The 26,852-nt window shown below is 57.8% G+C and overlaps 1 protein-coding gene across 7 annotated transcripts; it reads left to right on the top strand.

The window, feature by feature from the left end:
• The first annotated feature begins 317 nt into the window (after nt 1-317).
• On the top strand, nt 318-26,827 carry LOC308676634 (GRB10-interacting GYF protein 1-like). Of its 7 annotated transcripts, XM_081342603.1 has the most exons (28): nt 318-470; nt 8,094-8,333; nt 9,413-9,481; nt 9,644-9,793; nt 10,340-10,469; nt 10,813-10,908; nt 10,990-11,101; nt 11,219-11,336; nt 11,430-11,470; nt 11,629-11,835; nt 12,312-12,547; nt 13,343-13,523; nt 13,616-13,819; nt 14,002-14,144; nt 16,360-16,519; nt 16,622-16,788; nt 17,703-17,803; nt 17,938-18,045; nt 18,218-18,318; nt 18,822-18,904; nt 18,992-19,090; nt 19,789-19,911; nt 20,042-20,227; nt 20,688-20,863; nt 20,970-21,130; nt 21,291-21,454; nt 21,706-21,847; nt 22,199-26,827. In XM_081342603.1, the coding sequence occupies exons 4-28, from the start codon at nt 9,759-9,761 to the stop codon at nt 22,249-22,251; spliced, it is 3,327 nt and encodes a 1,108-aa protein (XP_081198729.1). In that variant the 5' UTR covers nt 318-470; nt 8,094-8,333; nt 9,413-9,481; nt 9,644-9,758; the 3' UTR covers nt 22,252-26,827. The 7 variants fall into 7 exon arrangements, with proteins under 7 accessions (XP_081198729.1, XP_081198728.1, XP_081198724.1 ...); XM_081342602.1 differs by having other exon boundaries at nt 10,990-11,336; nt 18,992-19,084; XM_081342598.1 differs by having other exon boundaries at nt 10,990-11,336.
• The last annotated feature ends 25 nt before the right edge of the window (nt 26,828-26,852 follow it).

The following is a 26,852-nucleotide window of genomic DNA, read 5'->3' as shown; positions in this document are numbered from 1 at the left end:
TATACAGACGCGGCCTCCCGCGTGACGTCACCGCGCGCCGCAGCGCAAAACGCCTCAGAGGGAGGCCAGGGCCGGGAACTTAAAAAAAAAAGGGGGGGAGTGGGCGGGGCCTGGAGCGCGTCTGACGCGACGTCGCGGCAGTCTTGAGGGAGAGCGGGGTCACGTCCAACGACGTCCAAAGGCGTCCCACCCACCCACCCCCCTCTCCTCGCTCCCCCGGCACGTGACGCCTCCCCGCCCGCCCGCGCGCCTTCGGGGAGCCCGCGTCACGTGACCGGGAGGAGGGAGGCCATCTTGGTTACAAACACAAACAAGCGGCGAGAGGAGGAAGGAGCGCGAGACGCGGAGCCGCAGAGCCGTGGACGCCGTCGCGGCCTCTTTCTCCTCCTCCTCCTCCTCCTCCTCCTCCTCGCCCCCCCGGCCCGCCCCCGCCGCCGCGCCACCCCACCCACCCACCCACCCACCGGCGGGTAAGCTTCGCCGCGGGGGCCCTCCGTCGCCATGGGAACCGGGGCTCCCCCCCCCACACCCCTCCCTCCCTCCCTCCCTGCCCGCCGGGCCCCGCGGGAGGAAGAGGCGTCCCCGGTCGCGCTGCCCGCCGGCGCCCGGCCTGCCCGGCCTCCGCGCACGTGCGGCCCCGCGTGGCCCGTGGGAGCGGCCCGCCCCTCCCCCTCCCGCGCCCCTTCCCCCCCGGCGGGGGCGTGGCTTCCCCGGGGGGGGGCGTATTTCGGGGCTGGGGCCCTGCGGGGCCCTTTGGGGGGGCGCCCCCTCCTCCTGGCGCGGGGGGGGCAAGCGGGGCTGCCCGGGCAGATTGGGGGGGGCTTGAAGTTGCAGAACGGGGGTCCCCAGCTTTCCGGCCTTGAGGAGGGGGTGTCTGCTGGGGGGCGGGGTTGATTGGGGCCGAGAGGGAGGGACCCCCCCTTGCCTGCCCCCCCCTTCCTAATAGACCCCCCCTGCATGCAGTTCGGGTTTTTGTGTGTGTGTGGGGGGGGGCTCTTTCCAGGTCACGTTTCGGGCCTTTGCTGCAAAGCGGGGTGGGGGGTCTTTTTGGAAGAGGAGGACCTGCCAAAGGCCCCCCCCGCAGGGGGGAGACCCTGAAAAAAGGGAGCTTTTGTGGGTGTGTTGAAAGGATTGCAGGGACTGCTGTAACCTGGACTGGGGCTTCGTTTCAGCCTCCTGAAAGGGGTCCCTCTCTCCCCCCCCCCCCCCCCCCCGCACTGACCTGGCTTCACCTGAGCAAAGTTTACCCTTTGGATGCCGCTCTGGGTCAGCCCTGGCAGAGGAGGGCGGAGATGTTGGCTTAGCAAGGGGAGGTCCAAAGGGCCTGGCTAATGATTGCCCTCCGGTCAGGGGCACGACCTGATTTTGAACGTGGTGGGTAAACATGGACCCTTGCGAGGGCTCCTCTGCAGCGGGAACCGTCAACCGGTGGGACGGAAGAAGTCGTGGCTGCTCCATCTCTGGAGGCTTTTCCAGAAGAGACTGGACGGCCGCTTGTCTGGAATGGTATAGAGGGACTCCTCCTTGAGCAGGGGGTTCGACTAGGCCAGGGGTCCCCAACCCCCCGGTCCGTGGACCGGTACCGGGCCACGGCATGCCGGCAGCCGGGCCGCACAAAGAAGCAAAGCCCCATCTGCGGGATGCAGGCAGCACACACAACCACACACTTTCCAGTCTGTTGGAAAACTTCTCTCCACGGAACCGGTCCCCTGGTGCCCCAAAGGTTGGGGGCCTCTGCACTAGGCCACCCCCGAGGTCCCTTCCAGTTCTGCTCTGATTGATTGAATGATTGATGGGGAAAGGGTGGGTTGGTGGGCTGCTCTGTGTGTCCGTATTATCACAGCTAGCATTTCACCTGCACCTCCAAGGTCTCTCTTCCAACTCTCTTACCTTTCTCAGGGTGTTAATGCAGTTTATCAGGTCGGCAGTGAGATTTGATTGTTCTGAAAACAGAATTTTCATACAGGAAGTCCTCGACTTAACGACCAAATTTCTGTAGCTAAGCGAGACAGTTAAGTGGGTTGTGCCTCGTTTTTACGACCTGCCTTGCCACCGTTGTTAAGTGAATTGCTGCAGCTGATAAGTTAGTAACTCGGTTGTTCAGTGAATCTGGCTCCCCTATTGACAGAATGTCGCAAAAGGGGATCACGTGGTCCCAGGACCCTGTGACCGTCATAAACACGAGTCAGTTGCCGAGCATTTTAATCACATGGCCATGGGGATGCTGCAATGATCGTGTGAAAAATGGTCAGAAGTCATTTTTTCCCCCAGTGCCGTTGTAACTTTGCATCGTCAGTAAACGAAGGACTATCTGTATGGTAGTGCTTTTTTTTAAAGTTTTGGTTCTTTTGCATTTAACCTGCTGACTTTTATCCATCTCAGTTGTAAAGTCATACCTGAATAGGGACGTGGATGCTTAAGGATCTGAGACTTTGCCCAGGGCTGGGGTCTTCCTCTGAGGAAGGCGGAAGGGGCTGGGATGGGGGGTGAGGGAGGAGTCCTTTGGGTCTCTCATTTACCTTTTAAGTACCAGGCAAAACCCACGTTACTTCTGCAACCTTTCCCTTCCTACCGCTTCGTTACACCCCTAATTCCCATTCACTTAAAATAGAAGGAATGGTTGTGCAAGTATTTATTTATTTGAAATACGCAGACACCCATCTTAAGCAACTCTGGGTGGCTCGCAACAACAGTAAAACCGTAACTATAAAACAGTTATGAAGCATTAAAACCATAAAATGAGACAATGACAAAACCCTGTGCCTTCATCATCCTGTTGGGATGGCAGGTAGCAAGCTCCACCTGCCGTCTTACCATACTTTCTGTGGCAAGAAAGCAACATACTTTTTCTCTTCAATCCTATCCCAGCCCCTCAGTGAAGTGTCGGATCTTAATGGACTCCCAAAAGGGTTTGTGTGTATGTGGGGGTGTCTGTCGAATTACCAAGGAGAGAGAGTTTCACAACGGAGGGGCAGCCGTGGAAAAGATTGGCTTCCAACAAGATTTCACGGAGTGGAAATCCCTGTCCTGTCTGATTGAGTTTTGAATGGAAGGTCTATGCAAAAATGTTCAAAATCTGTTAATGTGGTGGATGCCTTCTTGGTTATACACGTTGAGCATTTTTTTTTAGAAATAACCCTATTTCAGTAGGGTTATTTCTAAAAAAAAAAGTGTCCTTGCCTTGTGCTCAGGAATTGCTTTCAATATTTCACAATATCCAGTCTATGAAGAAGAAAACCAGATTACATACAAGGTTGTGGTTGGGAAAAAGGTATGGTGGTGGTTTGCAGAAAATCAGAAGTGGCTTTTATTTTAGAAAAGGCAACCAGGCTGATTTTTTTTGAGGAGGAGGAGGAAGAAGAAAAAAATATTTGGCTTCCTATCCGGGAAGCTTCATCGGTTGTATTGGATGCTGTGAGTGATGGAAGGAGAGATATTGACCGTTGAGATTACTTGGTTATTATTATATTATGTTATACTGTCTTACGTTATCAGTTGCCTTTTCTAAAATTAAAAAAACACTTTTGTTGCAACTCCGATCTGGAGGACTGAGAATCTTCACAGATTAGCAGAATGTTGTGAGCGTATAACGGTTAGGAGGCTGAGGAGTATGGCAAGGTGACTTTGCTTTTTAATTGAATCCAGGTGTTGCTTAATTCTTTGGTATTTTGGGCCGTGAGGAGCCCTGCGTGTCTTCCAAAATTGTAAAAGTGGCAAGTGGCACCTAACTGGTTGTTGATAGGTGAAGATGTGCCGGAAGGTCACCTGTTGCGAGGAGGAATTGAGCAGGAATCCTCCTGATCTGAAGGTGTTTGGCCCCAATTACCTGAGGCGGGGTGGCCAGCATTGGAGGAAGGAACGTTGAATTTCTTTCTCAATTTCACCAAGGGGTCCTGGCAGGGAGAACACGGTTTCTTTTTGACTCCTGGGTTGATGCGCTTCAGTGCTCAATCCACAAATGTGGCTTGAACCAGGAGGGACTCAAACACGCAGGTTATGCGTTATTTTTTTTAAAAAGTTCAGTCAGGTAAATCTGTTGTAAGAATTTAAGAACTAGGCCAGTGAGGAGCAGAAGTTGCCTAATGGGAAGAAGGGCGGCTTGGGTGGCTGAGGGTGGGCTTTCAATAACCCAGAGCCCCAGAGGTGAACATGCTTGGAGCTGGCCAGAGGGACTTTCAAACATAACACCAATTATTATTTATTAAACTTGTAGGTTAGATGCTGGGGTGGGCAGCTGTGGCCCCTTTATTACGACCCGTGGACTTCCGCTCACAAAGATGCCAACGGTGGTGAATCTTGGGGTTTAATGCTGAGAGAATGTGACATTGCAGCAGGCTGCCCTCCTTGACAGATTTACAGTCGCTTCGGTTGTAGACCTAGGAGCTGATAGGTTTTTCCAGAGCAAAAGACTCTGCAGCCTACTTTACAAACCATTTGCGCCTGGGGCATTCCTCACAGTGCATTTCTAGAGTAGGAGCTCCTAACCCAGGGGTCTTCAAACGTGGCTCTTTTAGGACTTGTGGACTTCAACTCCCAGAATTCCTCAGCCAGCGTGCCTGGCTGAGGAATTCTGGGAGTTGAAGTCCACAAGTCCTAAAAGGGCCACGTTTGAAGACCCCTGTCCTAACAGGTTCAGTCTGCACCATAGAGCACAACCTTAGCCACTTTAAGGCTTGTGGACTTCAACTCCCAGAATTCCCTAGCCAGCCATGCAGAAGGACCTAACTGGGAGACTTGTTTCTCTGGGACAGCCCCTTGGATATGTCATGTCCCCTCTCAGCCTTCACTGCTTTAAGCTACACATGCCATGTTCCTTCAGGCACTTTTTGTAAGTTAAAGTGTACTTCCCGGGCTGTACTTCCCCCCCCCCCCCCGCAACAACTTACAAGCTCTGCTGTGTAGACAGCAATTTGTGTTCCAGCCTCGGGGTTAATATTTGCCCTGTATGAATGACCCCCACATTTGGCTCCCTGAGGAAGGCTGCCGATTGGAGTCGCCCTCTTGAAATTCAAGGGGAGCGACGCTCGCCACGTTCTTCTAGAAAAATAAGCCTGGATCGTTTGTGGGGTTCCGAAAATCCTGGGTTGTCTTGCTTAGCTAGGATGGTGCCGTCTGCAGGATGCTGTGGGCGTTGAGTTGTGGGTGCTCTGTCCCTGGAGGTTTTCAAAAATAGGACAACAGTTTGACCGGGGTGATATGCGATCTCCTCCTGCCTTGTGCAGGGGGTTGGACTAGAAGACCTCTGAGGTCCCCTCCGGTTGTATGACTCTGTGTTCTGTGTTCTCATCTTTGCTCCTGGTCTTTCCTTCGAGTTGGCGTGTTGCTGTCCGCTGTATTGCTGCACGCAGGCTGCAGTTCAGTCTGCAGAGATTAAGACAAGATCCTGATGTTCTGACTGGGGGACTAGGAATTGTGGAGTACAGCTGGTCCTCAACTTACGGCCATTTGTTTAGTGACATTCAAAGTTATAATGGCACTGAAAAAGTGACTGATGACCGTTCTGCACACTTAACAACCGCTGCAGCAATCCCTGTGGTCGTGTGATCAAAATTCAGACGCTGGGCAACTGACTCGTATTTACGACGGTTGCAGCATCCCGGGGGGTGTCACGTGATCCCCTCTTGCGACCTTCTGACCCAACAAAATCAATGGGGGAGCCAGATTCACTTAACAACCGGGTTACTAACTTACCAGCTGCAGCGATTCGTTGAACAACTGGGGCAAGAAAGGTGGTGAAGCGGGGTGAAACTCACTTCAAAGGGGTCTTGCTTAGCAGTGGAAATTTTGGGCTGAGTTGTGGTCAAACTGAGGGTTGAGGGTTAGCTGCACTGGAGAATTGCAGAGGCCTTGTCTATCACCTAGAAATCTGATTTCTCTCGAGTTCAGAATTGTGTCCAACATGTCCTATGTATAAATATGCCGAATAAAAGAGACGTAAAAGTGGGACCCTTTTTTGTAGATGTGACAAGCATTAGAGCAGGGGTCTTCAAACTTGGCCCTTTTGTGACTTGTAGACTTCAACTCCCAGAATTCCTCAGCCAGCGTGAGGGAACTATGACCCTTTTATGACTTGTGGACTTCAACTCCCAGAATTCCTCAGGCAGGGACTTGTGCCTGGCTGAGGAATTCTGGGAGCTGAAGTCCACAAATTCTAAAAGGGCCAAGTTTGAAGACCCCTGAGCTAAACCTTTGAAAAAGTTAACTACTCGTTTAGTAGATTGGGGAAACATCCTGACATACTTTTACCTGGACCTCAGCAAAGGCTTTGTCTCGGAATAGACTTCTTCATAAAAGGGCAAAATAGGGGCTAGGTGACACCACAGCTGCAGTCAGTTGATAGAAAACGGAAGGTCCCCCTTAACATGCTGGCTGGGGAATTCTGGGAATTGAAGTCCGCAAGTCTTAAACCTGCCGAGGTTGAGTGACACTGTTCTAGAGGAGAGGTCCTCAAACTTTTCAGCAGCAGGGACCGGTTCCATGGAGAGAGGTTTTTCTGCAGACTGGAGGGTGCGTGGTTTCGTGTACTGCCTGCATCCCACGGATGGGGCTTTGCTGGGTTTGCGCGGACCACTTGCTGGCAAGCCGCGGACCGGTGCCGATCCACAGACCAGGGGCTGGGGACTTCCGTTCTAGAGCAGACATGTCCAACTTGCGACGTCACATGACGTCACGCGACGCATCGGAGCTTTTTTCCCATTGCCGGCAATGGGGTGGGCGCGGTTTCATTGCGACTCGTCCGGCCCGCGGGCTGGCAGTTTGACACCCCTGTTCTAGAGTATCTTCACTCCGAATGTAAGTATGGCGTCCGCCTCTTTTGCTGAAGGCTTCCTTCGTTATCCTGCCCGTATCGTGCCCTGTCCTGGGATGGTCCCCTTGCCATCTTTGCAGCCCCCAGAACCGCTGCCGATTGGCCTTCTGGGCAACAGAACGTTCTTCCTGCTTTTACCAATCCTGGCGGGGCCCAGACTTTTCTGGCAGCGGAAGCAGAATGGTTAGAGCAGGCGGGAAGACAGCGCTGTGGGTTGGGAGGAGAAGACGGTGGCAGTCGGGACCTCTGGCTCCTGGTCCCGAGCTCCAGGAGGAAAATCTCTGGAGGCCTGCAGAGGAAGTTGCGCAACTTCTTGCTTTTGAAATGAGGGGGCAGGACTTGGGGCTGACCTTCCTGGCAAGCGCTGCGTGGGGACCGGTGCCCCCTTTGGCCACGCAGTGGGAGGCGGAGGGGCTCCAGCTGTGGGGAGTTGGCTGAGCTGCTGTTTCGTGAGATTTTTAAATTCCTCTGGGACTCCCGGCACGTTGCTCCAGTTAACAGGACGGCCGTGGCACACAGACACGTGCTGCTTCACAGCCCCCCCCCCCCAAGCAGTTGACAGAGTCGGTGTTATTTGCCCCCCAACACTCGGGGTCGCCTCGGAAGGCCGAGTCGATCCTTGAGCCCAGTCAGGATCGAGCAGAGTCAGCCTGCAACGCTGCATTCTGACCCCTGCGGCGCCACAGCTCTGAATAACAGAGTCGGAAGGGACCTTGGAGGTCTTCTAGTCCAACCCCCCCCCCCCCCCCCGCTCAGGCAGCAAACTCTATATAACCTTTCAGACAAACGGCGGCCCAGTCTCTTCTTAAAAATCTCCAGCGATGGGGCAGGTCGTTCCGCTGGCTAATTGTTCTCACTGTCGGGAGGCTCCCGTTCTCCAGGTGCCCCTGCTGCAAGGCTCAAGGTTTTGCAAACGGTGGCCTAGCAACCGCCTTGCTTTCGTGCCCGAGGCGGAACTCGAACTCGCAGCCTCCCGCTTTCTAGCTGGGGCCTTAACCCCTGGACCAGCCTGCCTCTCTTTGGTTCTGCTTTGATGGAAAAGTTGGCGCCAGAGAGAGGTGGCGTATCGTATTCCGGGTAGTGGCCCTGGAACGTCTCGTGTGCTAACCGGGTCCCCCTCCGGCCACTTTCTGGGGCTGCTCTGGAGAGACCGGGCGGTGGGGGTCTGCCTCCGCTCTCGCCTGCCACCCCGGGGGGCTCCCCCGGCTGAGGTGCCGCGGGGGCTGGCCGGCCTGCAGGACGGAGCCCGTCTGCCATTTTAACTCGGGCCTCTCCTCTTTTCCAGAGTGTTCCTCGGACGGGAGTGGAGCCGCTGGGCTTTGTCCTTGGGGGGGGGGCAAGCCAAACTGCTTTCTTCTCTGGCCACCCCAGGCTCCGGAAGCCGCATCGGTGGGACTGTGCCGGCTCAGGGAGGAGGAGGAGGAGGAGGCTGACCCTCCCTCCCTCCCTCCCCCCCTCGCTTCTCCCGCCAGCCTGCTTGCCCTCCTCCTGCCAAGGGGCAGCAGTGGTGCACGGGCTCTGCCAGGTGAGTGCCCGGATGACAGGGGTCATTTCCACCCAGAAGTGGCTTCTCTCCCGGGATCTGGTCCTTCCCCCTCCACCCGGCCTGCAGTGGGGGGGGGAGCGGGCCACCCAGCGATACGAAAGACCCCAGGAAGCTCGTTTGGGACATGGAAAGACAGGCGGGCCTCAGTTGAGCCCACAATTGTGAAGTGAAGCAGTCGTTAAGTAAATGTTGTCCCGTTTTACGACCTTTCTTGCCATGGTTGTTAAGTGAACCGCTGCAGTTGATAAGTTAGTCACACGGTCGTTAAGTGAATACGGCTTCCCCCGTTGACTCTGGTTGCCAGAAGGCCGCAAAAGGGGATCACGTGGCCGTCGTTAATACGAGTCTGTTGCCAGGCGCCTTAATAATAATCTTTATTGTCATTTTTGACTGTGGGCACAAGGGCACAGAGTTTTGATCAGGTGACCCTGGGGATGCCGCAGTGGTCGTTAAGTGTGAAAAACGGGGTCATTTCTTTTAGTGCCCTTGTGACTTCGAACCGTCGCTAAATGGACTGCTGTAAGTTGAGGACCCGCCAAACCGAGAAGCTGTGGAGGGTGGGGCTGACCCTGAAGCAGGCTGGAGGCGGCCCTCCCCGCCCGTAGGATGAACCCCAGTTACCTTTTATCTTGGGGGGGGGAAACAAGCCTGATTTATTTCGGTCTTTCTATCTTGCTTTTCCCCCCCCCTTGAGATAAGTTCCACGTTTGATCGCTGGCAGGTTAAAAATAGCCCTGGAAATAAAAAGGATCATAAAAGGGTTATCAGCAAGGTGAGGCTCTGGTGACGCTCCTGGTGCCACCCTGGCCTCGGGACAGTTGCCTAAATTGCGTGTCCCTTGCCTGAAACAAGAAAACATGAACCTTTGGGCGCCTTGCAGGTGGCTGACGGGCGTCTGCCTCTCCTCTTGGGCCCAGAGGGCACCTGCAGGCTGGGCTGGCGCAAGGAGGGGCAGCAGGCAAACCTTGCTTTGCTCAGGTCCTGCCCCGCCTCCCCCTGCCCCGCCTATCTGGCAGCTCCAGGTTGGCATCGCCCATTGGTGCCCTTTCCTCTTGTAGGTCCTTGAGGCTTTCCTAACACACACCCCCCCCCAAGCCGGAGGGAGAGACTGACAGCCGGTCTTTAAGGTACGTGGAGAGGGCACCCTTCCCTGAGAGCGGCATTTTGTGCCAACTGACCCGTGGATCGTCCCCTCCCGCCTGGGCCATGAGTCCTTCCCAGAGCCCGGGCCGCCCCACTTTTCCTCCCTCGAGAAACGGGGCGCAGCAGTAGCCACCTCTGCCTTTCAGTTGAAGAGCCCCGCTGTTCCTTGGGCGGCCTTTGGCGCTTGGCGGTCTCCCAGGGCGTTGGGGACGAGAGCGGAGGTGGTTGCGGCCGGCCGGAGAGCAGCCCCAGGACGGGAGGATGGCAGCCGAGATGCTGACCTTCGGGCCGGAATGGTGAGTGGGGCAGGGAAGGGCCAGCCCTACCGCAAGAGGGCAGGGGGCCGGGGGGGGCAGACCCCTGTCCTGGAACGGCCACTTCAGGCTGCTCTGGGCGGTGCTGAGGGCCTCGTCCGCGCAGGATCCAGTGGGAGTCGGTCCCCAGGGCCAAAGTATTATCCTTCCCAGCTTTTGGGACGACTAAGGGAAAAGTCCCCCGAGGCGTCCGAAAGCTCAGAAGATAGAGGTTCCAGTCCCGTTGACTGACCCAGACTGGATCCCGCAACAGGATCCCAGGGCATGTAGATCCGCCTTCCTTCATTTTAGGAATCCAGGCCTCTCCTCTCTTTCCCTCTTCTGCTACCTGGCCGGGAGCCCCGAGTCCCAGAAGGGGCCTCCCCCCACCCCCCACCCCGGTCCTCCAGCCTGACCTGACCCTTCTTGACCTCCCCCCATGCCGGGTTGCCCCCTGCTGGCAGGCTGCCAGGCCCCGGGGTGGGCCACTCTGGCCGGCCACCATCCCCTCCTCTCCTCTGCTCTCACCTGGGCCTTCTCCTCCCCCAGGCTCCGCGCACTCTCCAGTGGGGGCAGCGTGGCTTCCCCGCCGTCCTCCCCCGCCATGCCAAAGTACAAACTAGCCGAGTACCGATACGGCCGGGAAGAGATGCTAGCACTTTACGTCAAAGACAATAAGGTGAGCCTGGACGCCCTGGCAGCTGGCCGGAGGTGCTCGGGGACCGGGCCGGGCTGGCCTTGGGGAGCCTGGCTCTGGCCCGGCTGCAGGAGAGAGGACAACACACCCACGAGGAAGCCGGTGCGAAGCGCATGCACGCTGTCGCCAGGCGGACACAGAGGGACCCGCTGCTCTTGTCCTCTCGGTCGGGGTCTCCGAACCGGGCAATGTTACAACGTGCGGACCTCAACTCCCAGAATGAGGAATCCTGGGAGTTGAAGTCCACACATCGTAACGTTGCCCGGTTCAGAGGCCTCTGCTCTCGGTCACACAAGAGGCCACTGTTCTTCTCTCTCCCGGACAGGTCCCTGACGAAATGCAAGACAGGGAATTTTCCGCCATCCTGGAGGAGGACCCCCTGCAGCCCCTGGCCTTGGTCCCGTTGACGGAAGAAGAGCAGGTGAGGCGTCCGTGGGACGGCCGGGAGGATGCGATGGCCTCACCTTGCTCTCTCACCTCTTTCTCTTCCTTGTCCCTTCAGAGGAACTTCTCCATGTCGGTGAACAGCGTGGCTGTGCTGCGGCTGATGGGGAAGGGGGCTGGGGTGGCCCCGGCAGGGGTCTCGCGCGGGAGAGGCAGCACGCGGAGCCGAGGTAAGGAGACTTTCGGGGGGCGGCAGACCATGAGGGTTTGGGCCCCAGCTCCCTTTCCATCAGGGGTGACGGGCGGCTTCGGTGACGTCTCTCCTGTCCCCCCCTCCCCAAAACAAGCAGGCCGCGGGCGAGGCGAGAGCGGCTTTTACCAAAGAAGCATTGAGGAGACGGAAGGTGGCGCCTTTGGCCGGGGCGGCCTCCGCGAGATCCACCGCAGCCAGAGTTGGGATGACCGGTGCGTAGGAGGGCAGGGCTTTGGGGGCAGGGGGGCTGAGGTGGTGGGGCCTGCCTGCCTGTTCCCCACCCTGACCCCCTCTTTTTCTCACAGAGGGGATCGGCGTTTTGAGAAGCCCATCCGGCGGGAAGGAGGTACGTGCGGGGCAGAGGAGATTCCCCCCTCCAGACGCTAGCAGGCACCCCGTCCTCCAAGCAGGCCGCAGAGAGGGGGTCCCGCTGGGGCGGAGGGGAAGGCAGCTGTCCCTGCAAAGCGGGGGGGTGGGTGGGTTGACGGCCACTCTCTTTCCCAGCCCGGGCCCCGTTTGAGGAGGGGGCTCCCTCCACCCGCAAAGACTTTGCCCGCTCGGATAGCGACAACTGGCGCACACTGCGCGAGGAGCACGAGGAGGAGGAAGAGGGCGGTGGCGGCGGCAGTGTGGGAACCGGGTCGGGAGGAAGCTGGCGGCAGAGCGGGGTATCCCGGCGAGAAAGTGAGCGCTGGCGGTCGGCCAGCCCAGGTGAGTTGCCTGTGGGCCTGGCTCCAAAGGGAGGGGGCTGGAGTGGGGCCCTCCGAATAATACAGGCCGTCCTTGACTTACAACGCTTCGTTTAGTGACCGTTCAGAGTTGCAACGGCACAAAAAAAACCTGATTTATGACCTTTTCACTCTAAACAACCGTTGCAACTTCCCTGGGGTCCCATGGCCAAAATTCAGACGGTTCATATTGATGATGGTCGCAGCATCCCGGGGGAGTCCCGTGACCCCTTTTGGTGACCTTTGGACAAGCAGAGTCAACGGGGGGGAGCCAGATTCAGTTAATCCCATTGCTAACCAAACAGCTGCAGCGATTCGCTTTACAACGGTGGCCAGGAAGCATCCCAAAATGGGGCGAAACCCACTTAACCGCCTCGCTTAGCAAGAGGAATGGGCTGGATTGTGGCCGTAAGCCGAGGACCCGCCCGCAGCCTCGACCTCTCCTTGCCTTCCCCTCAGATGGGGGGCCTCGCTCGGCCGGGTGGCGAGAGCACGGCGGGGACGGGCGTCGGCGGAAGTTTGACTTCGACTTCCGGGAACGGGAGGAGGAGCTGCCACCGCGCGGAGGGCGCCGCCACCGGCAGAGCAGCGAGAGCTTCGAGGAGGAGAAGGACGGCCTGCCCGAGTGGTGCCTGGAGGACGAGACGGAGGAGATGGGGACCTTCGACTCCTCGGGGGCCTTCATGTCCCTCAAGGTAGGTGCTGCTCCCCCCTGGCCCCCCCTCCCGGTCCCCGCAGCCCCCTGGAAAGGGAGGCCTCCGCATTGCGCCTCCCCCTGGCTTGGAGGTGCCGGCTGGGCAGCACCCAGAGCTTTGCCGGTGCCGCGGAAAACTCAGATCAATCAGAATCGAAAGAGAGCTAGAAGGGTCCCTGGAGGTCCTGTAGTCCAACCCTCTACTGAAGCAGGAGACCCTTGACCAGGGATCTTCCAACTATGCCCTTTTATGACTCCTGGACTTCAACTCCCAGAATTCCCCAGCCATCATACTCCCTGTGGCCCTGCTTACTCTCTTACAATCCCTTCCTCTCCAATCTCTCCGCTTTAAGGGATAGGTGGAAAAAAAACAGGCATGGCTGGCCGGCGAATTCTGGGAGTTGAAGTCCACAAGTCATCAGAGGGCCAAGTTTGAAGACCCCTGCCCTAGACCATTTCAGACAAATGGCTGCCCAGTCTCTTAAAAGCCTTCCGGTGGCAAGCATTTCCCATGGTTAATTGTCCTCACTGTCAGGAAGTTTCTCCTTAGTTCCAGGTGGCTTCTCTCCTTGATGAGTTTCCACCAGTTTCTCGGCTTGCCTAAAGGTGCTTTGGAGAACAAGTGGACCCCCTCAAATACTGGAGTACTGCTATCACGTCCTCCCACCCCTCAGCCCCCCCCCAGTCCTCATAGATGTGGGTGTGGAACCCCCCCCAAAAAGGCTGGGGGAGCGGGCAGGTCGGAGGGTCTCTTGTGCCAAGGCCTTCCCAGGCTCCCCTTGTCGCCCTTGTGCAGAAAGGCCCCAAGGAGCTGGTTTTGGAGGAGCAGGAGCTGAGTTTCCAGCCGCTGCCGGAAGAGGAGGAAGAGGAGGAGGAGGAGGAGGAGAGGCCGGAGGAGCAGCTGCCCGAGCCCAAGGAGGGGAACCCCAGGACCAGCAGAGAGGTTCCCCTCAGCCCCACCGCCCTGGCAGAGAGAGGTGAGGGCAGGGCACACGGACGGGGCTGGAGGAGGGGGGAGGGCAGACACAGCGACCGGGCTTTGGAAGCTGAGACCTTTCCCCCCCCCCAGATGCAAAGGAGCCCGGGCCAGGCCCAGAGCAGAAGAAGCTGCCTGCTCCCCCGGGCACCCCCTGGCAGCCCAGCCCCCCGTTCGGCCCTCTTGCCACCCCCAGCGCCGCCAGCGACTGCGAGAGCATCGGACCGGGGAACTCTTCCAAAGCCGAGAAGCTGGCACTGCTGCCCTCTGGCAACCCCGAGGTGGAAGCGGGGGATGGTAGGTGGCCCTGGCAAGGGTGGGGGCGGGTGGGGCTGAGCGGGCACCACCTCTCCTGCCCACAGGAGGAGCTGGCGTAGGTTGGGCAAGGGTCCCTGGAGCCAGGGGCAGGGGGGCGAGGGACAGGGCAGGGGGAGCCCCAGGCTTGACGCCCTCTTGTATCTTACTCTGCACCTGCCCAGGGGACCCGGGCCCTCTCGGCTGCCCTGCCCAGCCCGGCCAGGCTGTCGTCTCTCCGCTCCCTGCGGCCCCCTCTGCTGCTTCTGCCGCCGAGTTCACAGTGGGCGACAACGAGGACGAGGATGGGATGAAGCACCTGCAACAGGTAAGGAGGCTCTCCCGCCCTCTGCGTTTGTGTGTGTGTGTGTGTGTGTGTGAGAGAGAGAGAGGGATTTGCCAGCTGTGCCAGGAGGAGGAGCCTTCGCCTGGTGGGTCCACCTGGGGGTGCCGGGGGGGGGGAGCTGGGCGGGGGGGCAAGGCATCCTAAGCCACCCGGAGTCACCTTGCAAGGGAGACGGGCGGAGTAGAAATTACGCTAAATTAAAGAATTAACACAATAGAATGAAAAAGAAAAGAATAAGGCCTGGAAGGAGAGATCTCAGAGATTAGGGTGGGGGGGGTCACGATCGCTTCCTGCCGTCTGGGGGGCCCCAAGAGCACTCTTCATCCCTTGTGTAGATTACAGGTGGTCCTCCACTTATGGCCCGAAAGTTATGTTACTCCAGAAGTTTGTTAAGCGAGTTTTGTCCCATTTTTCCACTTTCCTTGCCTCATCTGTTAAGCGGATCACTGTTGTTAAGTTGTTGTTAAGTTGTTAAGTGGATCCAGCTTCCCCCATTGACTCTGCTTGTCGGAAGGTCACAAAAGGGGATCACATCTCTCTCTCTCTCACACACACACACACACACCCCAGGACACTGCAAACCATCCTAAGTACGTGTCGGTTGCCGAGCTTCTGAGTTTTGACGACGTGACCCTGCGGAAGCTTGGACGGTGGTTAAGGGTGAAAAATGGTCCTCCCCTTTTTGTTTTGATTTGATTTGATTTGATTAAATTTATATGCCGCCCTTCTCCCTGAGGACTCAGGGCGGCTCACAACCCTAAAAATTAAAAAACATAAAGTAATAAATTTAAAAAAGAATTAAACAATAAATGTAATAGATACATGACAATTTAACTCAATAAAAGCCAAATTTAAAAAACATAGTCAGTCCAGGCCCGCTTGTTGGAACAACCAGGTCTTCAGGTCACGGTGAGAGGACCGAAGGTCAGGGGCCGTCCGCAGCTCCGTGGGTAGCTCATTCCAGAGGGTCGGCGTGCCCACAGAGAAGGCTCTCCCCCTTTGGGTCGCCAGCCGGCATTTCCTGGCCAACGGCACCCTGAGGAGGTGCTTAGCAATAGCCTTCATTCTATGTATATGCCTGCTTATTAGGGCTTTCCCCCCCCCCAAGCGGCATTATTACAAAGTCAGCTTAATTGCCCCCAACAATCTGGGTCCTCATTTTACCTACCTCGGAAGGATGGGAGGCTGAGTCAACCTTGAGCCTGGTGGGACTCGAACCTGCACTAATTGCAGGCAGGCTGGTATCCCACAATGAAATTAAGTGCTGTCCACAGCGCACGCTACCCACAAGTAAAAACAAGTAAAAACATACATTATATAAAGACATCCTTCACATTCTATTCACCCTTGCCCTCCCCTGGATATTGCACTTCAACGTTGCACCATACAGTGGTATTTAATACGGTTGGAGCTCTGGGATAAAAACTATTTTTCAGCCTATTTGTCTGTCTTTTTATTATCCTGGACCGTCTGCCAGGCGGTAACAGTTCAAAAAAAAAGAATGTCCGGGGTGAGATGAGTCTTAAGAACGTTTTGAGCTTTCCTAAGAGATTGGGAACTGTACAGTTCGTCCAAGGGGAGGAGGAGTGGGCAGCGAATAATCCTCTGGGCGATGGTGATGACCCTCCGGAGCGCTTTCCTATCTGCTACTGGGAAGCAAGCAAACCACACACCAATGCGATAGGCTAGAACAGAGGTCCCCAACCTTTTGGGCACCAGAGACCTGTTCCGTGGGGAGAAGTTTTTCCAACGGACCGGAGAGTGCGTGGTTTTGTGTGCTGCCTGCGTCCCGCGGATGGGGCTTTGCTTGTTTGTGTGGACCGGTTGCTGGCATGCTGTGGCCCGAGGGTTGGGGACCCCTGGGTTAGAATGCTCTGGAGCAACGGAAGAAGGTCCCCAGCAGTTTTTCATTCAGTTGTTCTTTCCTGAGAAGTCTCAACAAATTCAACCTCCGCTGGGCCTTCTTAACCACTGCTGTGATGTGAGCACTCCAGGTCAGGGCCTCCTTTACGGTGACACCTAAAGCTAAAGCTGGGCACCCGCTACACACGGTCCCTGCTGACGATCAGAGGCTGTTCCCAACTCATCCACAGCCAAGGGAGATCAGCCCCCCCCCCGAGCCTCGTCCTGGCGGCCTCTGTCCCGTGAGGCAGCCTCGGCAGCCCTAATCCCGCCCCTCGTCCCCTTCTGCCTCCAGGAAGCGGAGAAGATGGTGGCCTCCCTGCAGGACAGCTCGCTGGAGGAGGAGCACTTCGGCCAGGCCATCGCTGAGCACCGCAACACGGCCGCCGCCTTGCCCCTCTCCCACGAAGCAGCCATGAAGTGGTTCTACAAGGACCCCCAGGGGGAGATCCAAGGTGCGCCCCGCCCTCCTTGAGCCCAGGGGCGGGGGGTCGGAGAGAGTTGGCATCGGTCGGACTTAACTCACATGGGCCCTTTCTCTCCCCCCCCCAAACCAGGACCCTTTACCACCCAAGAGATGGCCGAATGGTTCCAGGCGGGCTACTTCACCATGTCGCTCTTGGTGAAGCGGGGCTGCGACGAGGGCTTCCAGCCCCTCGGAGAAGTGATCAAGATGTGGGGAAGAGTGCCTTTCGCGCCCGGTCCATCCCCCCCACCGTTACTGGTGAGCACGTGCTGCGGGGAGGGCTGGGCAGGAGCAGCTGGGCACCTGGCCTGCTTTCCTAGGTTCTCCCATTTGGCAGCGTTACATCAGGGGTGGGCTTCAACTCCCTGAATCCCCCCAGCCATCAAAGGTTTGCCAGAATTCGACATGGACAGGACAAGAACAAATTTGGCCGCACTGTTGCAATTTTTTTGATAAGGGGTAACTGTCTTAGTAGAGGATGGGAATGCGTTAAATTTAATATATCTTGACTTCAGCAAAGTGGAAAAAAAGCTGGCTAGGGAATTCTGGGAGTTGAAGTCCACAGGTTTTGTTACAAGTGGCCAAGGTTGGACACCCCCGCTGTAAAGTTCCTTAAAAAAACCAAAACCAGGACAGCCAAGGAAGGTCAATTCCCAGTGGTCTGCTAGATTCCATTAGGGGTCTCCAAATTTGGCCCCTTTAAGGCTTATGGAGCCCAACTCCCAGAATTCCCAAGCCAGCTAGCCAGCGCTGACTAGAATCCAGCATGGATAACGGCCAGAGCAAATGCGGCTAGACTACTTGTCGCGTTTTTCGCTAGTGTAATTTTCTTAATAGACGGTGGGAATGCGGTAGATGTAATGTATCTTGACTTCAGCAAAGCGTAAAAAGAGCCGCCTGGGGGATTCTGGGAATTGAAGTCCACAAGTCTTCAAGTTGCAAGGTTGGACACCCCTGGTCGATGCGGCGTGCTCTTCGTTGAAGCCCTTCGGGGCCATTCTGGGGGGGGCTCGGCGCCCCCTTGGTTGAGGGCAGTCCTTCCCTCCTTCCCCCCCCCCCACATCTGCTCAGAGCCCGAGGAGGGGCGTTAAAGACCCCTGCCCTCCCTTTCAGCCTCTCCCTGGGCTTTTGGCGGGGAGGGTCCTGTCTTGGCTGACCTCTCGCCTCCCCAGGGGAACATGGACCAGGAGCGCCTGAAGAAGCAGCAGGAGCTGGCGGCCGCCGCCATCTACCAGCAGCTCCAGCACCAGCAGCTGCTTCAGCTCGTCAACAGGTAGGCCACGCCGCTACCCCTGGGGCTGCCCCGGCTGGGCCAGGGCGAGCAGAGGTGTCCGCAGCAGGCGGGACCTTCCCAGGGGGGGGCTCCGCCTGGGGCCCCCGCCTGGCTACTCCGCCTTGGTCTTGCAGCCGGCAATACGCCCAGTGTGCCGTCCAGCAGAAGGCGGCCTCGGGGGATCTGGCCCAGCAGCAGCAACTCAGCACCTTCCTGCAGCAGCTGCAGGCGCTCAAGCCCAGGTGAGGCCCCTGCGCCCCCCACCCCACCCCCTCACCCAGGCAGACTCGGAGCCAGGCAGAGGCCCCGAGGGTGGCTTGCAATTGAGGGACGGGACGGGGCTGGAGGGGGGGTACACTTGGGGAGCCCGGGCAGCTTTTACTCCCCCCACCCCCTGTCTTGCTTCTCTTGCAGAGCTGGGGAGCAGGGCCTGATCCCCTCCATGAACCGATCCATATCTGTGCCAGACACTGGGTCCCTCTGGGACACACATACCTCATCCTCACCGCAAGCAGGTCGCTGACGGGCGGGGGCGGGGGGGAAACTCCGGTGTGTGTGTGTGTGTGTGTGTGTGTGTGTGTGTGTGTGTGTGTGTGTGTGTGTGTCCCGGGATCAAGGTCGGGCAAGGCCCCAAGCAGCCGGGGCTGGAATCCAGAGTCCCCATCTGGAAACCCCTGGCTTGGCCCAGCAGGGCCAGGATCCGGAAGGAAGGAAGGCAGGCTGCTGGGCTTTGTGGTCCTCTGGATAGAGTCCTCCTCTCCCCGTGGGTGGCAGAGCCCAGTCCCTGGAGGGGGGCAGAGGGAGTGGGGGTCAGGAGGAAAGCTCTCCCTCTTTTTTTCTTTCGCTTTCACTTTCACTTTCACTTTCTCTCGCTTTCTTTTCCTTTGTCTCTTTCGCTTTCTATCTCTCACTTTCTTCTGACTTTTATCTCTCTCTCTCTCTCTCTCTCTCCCCTCCCCCTCCCCCTCCCTCCCCAGTCTGGGGTCCCTTCTTGTCTAACCTTCGTTTTCTCTTCCAGGCAGTGAAGCCAGTTTGTGGGATATTCCAATTAATTCTTCAACTCAGGGTCCGATCTTGGAACAACTTCAACTACAACATAAAGTAAGTTGACCCCCCCCAAGAGTGGCCCTAAGAAGGGGGCAGCCGGGAGGGCCCCCCCGTGACCCTCTCTGTCCCCGTCTCCTCCAGCTGCAAGAGCGCCGAGGGGCCGAACTCAGGGCTAAGCGGGACGAGGACGAACGCAAGCGGCGGGAGGAGGAAGAACTCTACCGGCGCAAGCAGGCAAGGGCAAGTGCCGGGCGGCCCCATGGCCGAGAGGGAGGGAGAGGAGGGAGGGGCGCCTGGGGTTGCGGCCGGCCTTGGCCCATTCCGGCCCGGGGGGGGGCGAATGGGGTGAAGAACTGGGCGCCATCACGCCTGGGGGAGGGAGATACCTATAAAGGAGAAGGGTTCAAATGAGGGGTCCTTGCTGCGTTCTGGACTGGGTGGTTTCCCCGCAGACGTTTCGTGACCCAGCCAGGGAACGCCGCCAGGGCTGGAAGGGGGGGGCTTCGTTCCCAGTTGACGTCCTGCTGGCTTGCCCTGGGAGGTCTGGCAGTTCCTCCGTGGTTTACTCAGTTGTTGGTCTGATGTTCATTTTCCTCCGGCGGGGAGCGGTTGTGGTCTTTCCCTTCCCTTTTGGGAGGGTTGATTACCTCTTTTGCGTGGCACGTAGGCCTCCTTTGCGCCGGTGGGTCTGTTGAGGGCTAATTTGGCCAAGAGCGCCGACACGGGCAGGGCAAGACCCCGGAACGTGCCCTGCTCCTTCCCAGCACGGATGACGCTCCCTAGCCGGGCCACGAAACGTCTGCGAGGAACACACACACACCCCGGCTCAGAGAGCAGCGAGGGCCCCTCGGGAAGAGGCTGGTGGCGGCTTCCTTGGGGAGGGGGCCAGGGGGAGGGGGTCTGCCTGGCCATGAGCAGTGTGGCCTTCCTCCCTCCAGCTGCCCTCCTCTTCCTCCTGGGGCCAGCAGTCTGTCAACGCCTCCTCCGGGCAGAGCAGCTTCAGCCTGGCCGACCTGCAGAAGCTGGGAGACGCTCGGGCCTGCCGGGAGCTGCGAGAGGAGGTGAGCCCCCCCCACCCCGCCAGTCTTCCCCCCCACCCCTCCCCACCCCAGGGGCCTCGGGCAAAGGGAGGGCGAGTGCCGGATGCCAACCGCCCTGCCCGTCTCCCTTCCTCCCTCCCTCCCCCCCCAGTGCCGGCACCAGGAGATGTTGCTAAAGCTCCTCCAGCAGCAGCAGCAGCAGCAGCAGAGCACGCAGCCCCTCTGGGGGGGGCTGGCCAAGCAGAGCCCCTCCCTGAAGGCCTTGCTGGAGTTGCAGCAGGAGAGCGAGAGGCACCTGCAGAAGCCGGCCCAGCCCCCCCGGGCCCAGCAGCGAGTGGTGAGCGGCCCCCGACACCCCCTCTGCCCTCTGGACAAGCAGGCTGGCTTTCCGGGAGGGGGGGGGACAATCCCAAGTCTCCTGGCTTGCTCGCGCCCCCCCCATGCTCCTGCCTGCACCCCCCCCAGATCAAGAGGGCCTTGCAGGGGGGCCTGGCACCCGAGGCCAGCCCCAGCCCTTCGGAAAGGGGAGGTGTGTTGGGAGGGGGCCGTGCTTCAAGGCAAGGTGCCCTTTCAGGGATGGGGGGGGTGGCGCAGGGAGCGCTGCCTGGGGGTCTTGAGGGGGACGGAGGTGGTTTACCGCTGGGCTTCCTGCTGCAGGGGTGCCGGGGTTCCCCTCGGCTTTTTTGTCTCCGTTCCCCCTCCCCCCCCCTCGCAAATGGCCAGGAGAGATGGCGGCTGATGCTCCCCAGACGCTCTTGGTGACCCGTTTCTCTTTCCTCCCCGGCTCTGCCTGCTAGCATGGCGGACACGGTCTGAGCAGCCTGCCCTCTCAGTGGGCTTCGGAGGCAGGTTCGCTGTGGGGCAGCCACGACAAGGCCGGCCCGCTCGGCCTCTGGGAGGACAGCATGAAGGGCCCCGGCCCCCTGGCCCGCAGCCTGGGCTTGAGGAACAGCCGGAGCAGCCCCTCGTTAGGGTGAGTCGGCCTCGGGGATGCCTGGGGGGGGTGCCCAAGGGGCCGAGCTGCCCCCCCCTTACACACACACACTCGTCCTCACTCTCTCCCTCTCTCGTGGGCCCAGGGACACGTACTCGGTCTCCAGGGGGCAGAGCAGGAAGAAAACGGACGAGGAGGAGAAGCTGCTGAAGCTGCTGCAGGGCATCCACAAGCCTCAGCAGGACGGCTTCACCCAGTGGTGCGAGCAGATGCTGCACGCCCTCAACGCTTCCAGCAGCCTGGATGGTACGTCGGGGTGGGGGGCCTCAGGCAGGGCGCCCTTGCAGCTGGGCAGGGTGGGGGGTTAGGGCCAGGCGAGTAGGGAGGGGGGATCCCCTGGGCAGGCTCGGTCTGCCTCCCCAAGGAAGGGGGCCGGTGTAGCCAGTAGCTGTCCCATGTCCCCCAGTGCCCACCGTGGTAGCTTTCCTGAAGGAGATGGAGTCGCCCTACGACGTCCATGACTGCATCCGCTCCTACCTGGGAGACACCCTGGAAGCCAAAGAGTTTGCAAAACAGTTCCTAGAGCGCCGTGCCAAGCAGAGAGCCAATCAGCAGCGGCAGCAGCAGCAGGTACGGGGCACCGGCCACGGGGCCGAAAGGGTGGGGGATCCCAGCCATGCTTCATCGTTGGCAGCCGTTGGTTTCGGCTCTGCCAGGCCTTAAGCGAGTGTTTCAGGAGGCCGTCCCTGCCCCCTCGGCCGGTCTCTGGGCGTGGGCCTTCCCCGCCCTCCCTCCCCTTGGCCCTGAGGCCGGCACCCGAACGGTCCCAGGATGCCAGGCCTCCCCACGTTGCAGCTGCCCCCCCTTGACCCCCCTTGCAGGAGGCCTCGTGGCTCAGCTCCAGCAGCCTGCAGTCGCTCTTCCAGGCGAACCACAGCCCCAAACCGCCATCCTTCGAGAACAGCCAAGCCGTGAAGATCAAGAGGCGCCCGGTGATGCTGCACGCAGACCCCAGCATCCTGGGTGAGTGAGCCCGGAGGGGAGGGGAGGGGAAGAAGGGGGCTGCTTCTTCCGGGGAATTGGGAGGGGGCTGCTTGGGAGGAGGGGGTGGCAGCCTGGCCCTGTGGGACCGGCTTTTCCTTCCTCAGGACGGCCCAGCCGGCCGCGGGACAATCCAGCAGTTCAGTTCGATTCTTTAAAATAGTTAAAAATTCGTTTTACTTTGTGTCGTCCGCCTGTTCGTTTTGTCCCTGCTTTGGCAGCCTTCCTCTGACGGCTCTTTCCCACGGTTTCTCCGGCGTTAGCGCAACTCTCGTCCCGCGGCAAGTCGCCCTGTGGCGGAGTTGTGGCAGACCCTTCCCTCCTTCCTTGCAGGCTACGCTCTTCATGGCGCCTCCAGCGAGCTGGAAACGGTGGAGGACTATTGAGCCCCTCCCTCCTCCAGCCGTGGGACCCCCGTCGTCCTCCCTGCCGCTGCTGCCTTGATCCCACCCATTTCAGTTCCGGCTGAGTGTGCACTGCTGGGGGGGCCCCCCGGGGCAGCTTTGGGGGTGTCCGGGCCCCCCGGCGAGGGAGCGTGTGGGTCATCAATCAGACCGGAAGGCTGTTGCGCACTTCATTCCTTAAAAAAAGCACCTTAAACAACACCCTTTTTCTGCCATGCACTTTATCGGAACTTTTTTGTTTTTTTTTTTTGTTTTTTTTTACAATGACTTCTTGTTACAAATTGAGAAGAAGAAAAAAGGAAAAAAAATTTTTTTTGAAATTGTGGAAGAATTTTTTTTAAAAAAAGCTTAAAAACTACAAAAAAGTTTATCTTTAAAAAAAACACTTATTTTTCACGTGGGGATATGTTTAAAAATGTGAATGGTAATTTCACAGAAGCTTGATATAAAAAAAAGATTTATAAAAGAAAAAAAAACTTGAAGAAATGCACTTAGAAAAAGGATTTTTTTAAAAAAATTGTTTGCATAGAGAACAGATGTAAATACTCTTCAGACTCTTTGATCCGCACAGTATATTTTCTCTTACGAAGAGGCCATTTTATAAGACGTTTTTTTTGGTTTTGTTGAATTTTTTTTTTAAGAAGATTGCACAAAAAATGCCTCCCACCTTGTTTTCCTTTTCTCCACCCCACCCTGGACATAACAGTTTTGTATTGTGTTTGATTTAAAAAAAAAATAGAAAAAAAGGACTGCAAAAAGAGGAATATACACTACTGTTGAAGTGGGTTTCTCCTCCAGAAGCTGCTTTCTTCTCCAAGCTGATCCCGGATTCCGTCGTCTCCTCCTGGATCTCCAGGATCTGTGGCAGAGCCCCCTCCTTCCCTCCCTCTCCCCAGTGGTCAGTTCCTCATCCGTCCGCCCTTCCACGGAGATGGTCACGGCCTCTTGCCTGCCCGCACTGCTCAGCGGGCAGTTCTTCTCCAGCGGCCGGTGCGTGGATGCACTTTTTCTAGCAAAGGAAAACAGGTGCCGAATGTTGGGGGTCTCCACGCTTCTCCAGCCCCCTCCCCGTTTCGTGCACGGATGAGAATCGTGAACCGTGTGTTCTGGCGGGTGCCCTGCCCGCGGCATCGACAACTGGAGTACTCGGTGCACCCAAAGCCAAATTTGAATGTATCCTACTTGGGTGACGCTTTTGGCTCCAGGCCTCCCTTCTTTCCCTCCCTCCCCCCCCCCCAGTTGTCAGCGATGGTGCTGGACACAACTCTTGATGTGTGAGTGTGGGACTGTTTTTTGAAACAAGCTGGAGAGAGACGTGATGTTCATAGCACATTCTCCGTTACCCGGGGGCTGCGTCCCAATGTGCTTTTTTGTCTACGTGTGTGCGGCACGCACGCACAAGCACCTGCTCGATTTTTTGGTTTGCTTGCAAGGACCTTTTTCGCCTACAATCCATCCTGAGTCCTGGGGGGGGGGTCGGCTGCCTGGACACAGCGTACTTGGAATACGTGGAGGGTTGCGTACGCTGCCTGGCAACCCTGCCGCCCTCCGAGGGCTTGACGGACCAGATTGTGCCCTGCAGCCATGTGGTCTTTTCCGTGGACCCCCCCCCACCCCGTTCCCCCCCTGCACCTGCCTGCCAAGATTTTCCCCCTTGCAAAGGCGAGAGGACACAGAAAGCCTTCTGGAAGTGACCCATGGCATCTTGTGACAGTGTGTGTGTGTGGGGGGGGAGATAGGATCTGCTCCCCTGGAAACGTGTCTCACAAAACACTGAGTGGCAAGGAGGACTCTGGAGTGCCAGGTGCCGCTTGCTTTCCTGCGGTGCGTTTTGAGTAGGGGGGGCGGGGGGGGAAATGGGGCACCCGAACCAACCCACTTTTGACTGCAGCAGGACGGAAAGCCCGCCTGGTTGTGACCAAATGCCGAAAGAAAGACGTGTTTGGGGTTTTCTGCCTTATGCCAAGCCAGGTAAGACTCCAAACCGGGACTGATGGATTGTGTGTGCGTCGGTTTGTGCGTCTGTGTGTGTGTGTGTGTGCGTGTGTGTGCACATCTGCAAGAGAATTTAGTGGTTTTTGTAACTAATACTGTGATGCTTGGAGGGTTCCTGGTGCGCCGGTAGAGTCTGTGGGAGCGCTGGCCCCTCGCCACCCCGGGCCTTTGCAGTATTGAGACCCTTGGGGGTCACTGTCCTCAGCCTGCCCCTCCAACCAGGGCGGGTGTGAGCTGGGGCTTGGCACCCTCCTGCAGCACTCGCTGGGGGCTCAGCGTGGCATCCGCTTGCCGTGGACATCCGTGGGACGCACCGCCTGCCAGAATGTATGCGCAAAATCGCTTCTCCGCCTGCCTTTGGGCTGGGAGATGCCTCTTGACTTGGAGTGCCCCCCCATCTCTGGCTTTGCTTGCAAATTGGGGAGGGTCCTCCCCTTCTTGCTGCCCCCCCCTTTATTTTCTTTGCACCAAACATTGCGGAGGGATGTGAATTGAAATCTAATCCTAAGACCTTTTGCTTTTTGTTTGTGTTAATCAAGGTACGGGAAAAGTTTACAAAACAGGCTGATTGTTTTTCGTGGGTATGCGTGTCCCTATCCTGGGAAGGGGGAACCCCCCCCAGCCCTGGAAGATGGTTGTTTTGAGGGAGGGAGGGGGGTCCCTTCCCCTTTTGTCATAGAAACCTCTTGTGTGCCCTTCTCTTTTTCAGCCTCTGAATCGCGTCGGGATTTTCTCCCGTGAAACCGAACAAAAATGGGAAACTTGTGTGTGCAATTCTGCCTTACTAGTTTTCGAGGAAAAATAATGGGGGGGGAAGAGTGTGAAGTTTTGTTTTCAGTATTATATAGCTTTTTTTAATATAAGAAAATTAGCAATAAGAAGGGAAAGTTTCAACGAGAATTGTTGTAGCACATGCAAAAGCAAGGATGGGGAGAAGGGAGGAAAAGGGGGCTCCTGCCCACGTCCAGTGGGGAGGGGGAGCTTATCTGGCTGCTGGAACGGAGGCCCGCTTTCTCACACACACACACACACACCCCTTGACTTTCGGCTCCCATGCTCCACAGCCAGCAGCGTCCGAGTCGGAGCCAGTCTTGAGTATTAGTACTACTGCTGCCAGTTTCAGACAACGCGTAAGGTTTTTTCTTCCTGTAGCAATTATTTTTCCTCTGTTGAAATATTTTTGTGAGGGGGGGGCAACCAGTTATGGAATGTGACTATGAATGTATACATGTGTCTGTCTCGGTCCCTTTTCGCAACCGTTGGGAGGGTTGTGGGGGGGGGCTTCAGGGGGTGGGTGGGTGGGAGGAGTGTTTTAATTTTGAGCTTGGTGTACGCCAGAACAAATAATAGCTCCCGTGCATGTCCAGTTGGAAACAGCTACAGCAAGTGAAGAAGGCTCTTAAAACGCTATGCAGCCGTCATGCGCTCTCCGGCTCATCCCTCTCGGGGGGGGGCTCTTCCTGGGGGTTCCTCAGAGGGAAAACCTCGCTGCAGCCCCCTCCCCAGGCTCCTGGAGAAGTGACGGGCTCCCCCAGTCATTTTGCTCGTTCCAAAACTTCCTGACAACTTTTTGTGTTTTTCTGATGCCTTAAAACTGTACCCACAAACTTCTTTGGAGGGGCAGACCGGGGGGGTCTGCCCGAGGACCACTTTGCGAGGAAGACCGGGGAAGCCGAACCGAGGCCAGCAGGCGAGATGCCCCCAGAGTCGGGAAGGTGGCCTGGGAGCCTCAACTGGACGCCTGCCCACATCGACGGTGGCAGCAACGGGAGCCTGGTCCTTGCCCTCCCTGGCGCCCCACGCGGGGAGGGCCCTGCCGGCTCGGCCGCCCACTGGCCACCATCTACCTCCCCGCTGCGGCCGCTGTCCCCCCAAAGGCAGGCGAGGCCTGGACACTGTTGTGGTCTTTCCTTCCCAAGTGTTACGAGAAACTGTGATGGAGGTGCGAGGCCCGGGGGTCTCTTAGCTCCCACTGAGAGTGGAAAGATGTTTACAGACTTCACCTTTTCCTGGAGCGAACGGCAGGGCCCGGGAGAGGGGCCCCACCTCTCCCCGTCTCTCGGGTGCCGAATGTTTCCCTATGGACCACCTGCCAGAAAGACTTGAGGGGGTGCCCCCCCATCTCCACCCCAGCTGCCCATGGGACTTGGCTCTTCTGCTAGAAGACAAAGCCGCAGCCGGACTGGCCAAATCTGACTGTGAGGGGCAGACGGGGGGGGGGGGGCGGGCCTGCTGCAGCCCTTCCTCCTGGGTGTGGGGGGCACCCACCTGCCTGCCGAGGAGGGGCCAGCCAGAGCCAGTCTGCTCCTGCGCCTTAAACTGGGGACGGGGGTGTGTATGTTGTGTCTGCTGGTTGCGCGCAAGACGGCTTTGCTCTCTTAAGCTGCATAGAGACTGTTTGGCTTTCGCTGGGGGCAGACCCTCCGAAGGGGGCGTGACGCTAAACCCCCCTCCCCTTCTGTACATATCTTCCCACTTGCCGCGTGTTTTGTAAATGGTTTTTCGTCCCTCCCTCTGCTCTGCCTGTCTGCAAGGAAATAAAAGCTTAGCTGTTGTGGAATTACCTGGACTATTTCACTCCCCTCCTT

This window comes from Vipera berus (genome assembly GCF_964194415.1).
Source record: "Vipera berus genome assembly, chromosome: W".
In the NCBI taxonomy this organism is placed as follows: domain Eukaryota; kingdom Metazoa; phylum Chordata; class Lepidosauria; order Squamata; family Viperidae; genus Vipera; species Vipera berus.
Note: the sequence above shows the minus strand (reverse complement) of the source record. Positions and strands in the feature narration are given on the sequence as shown.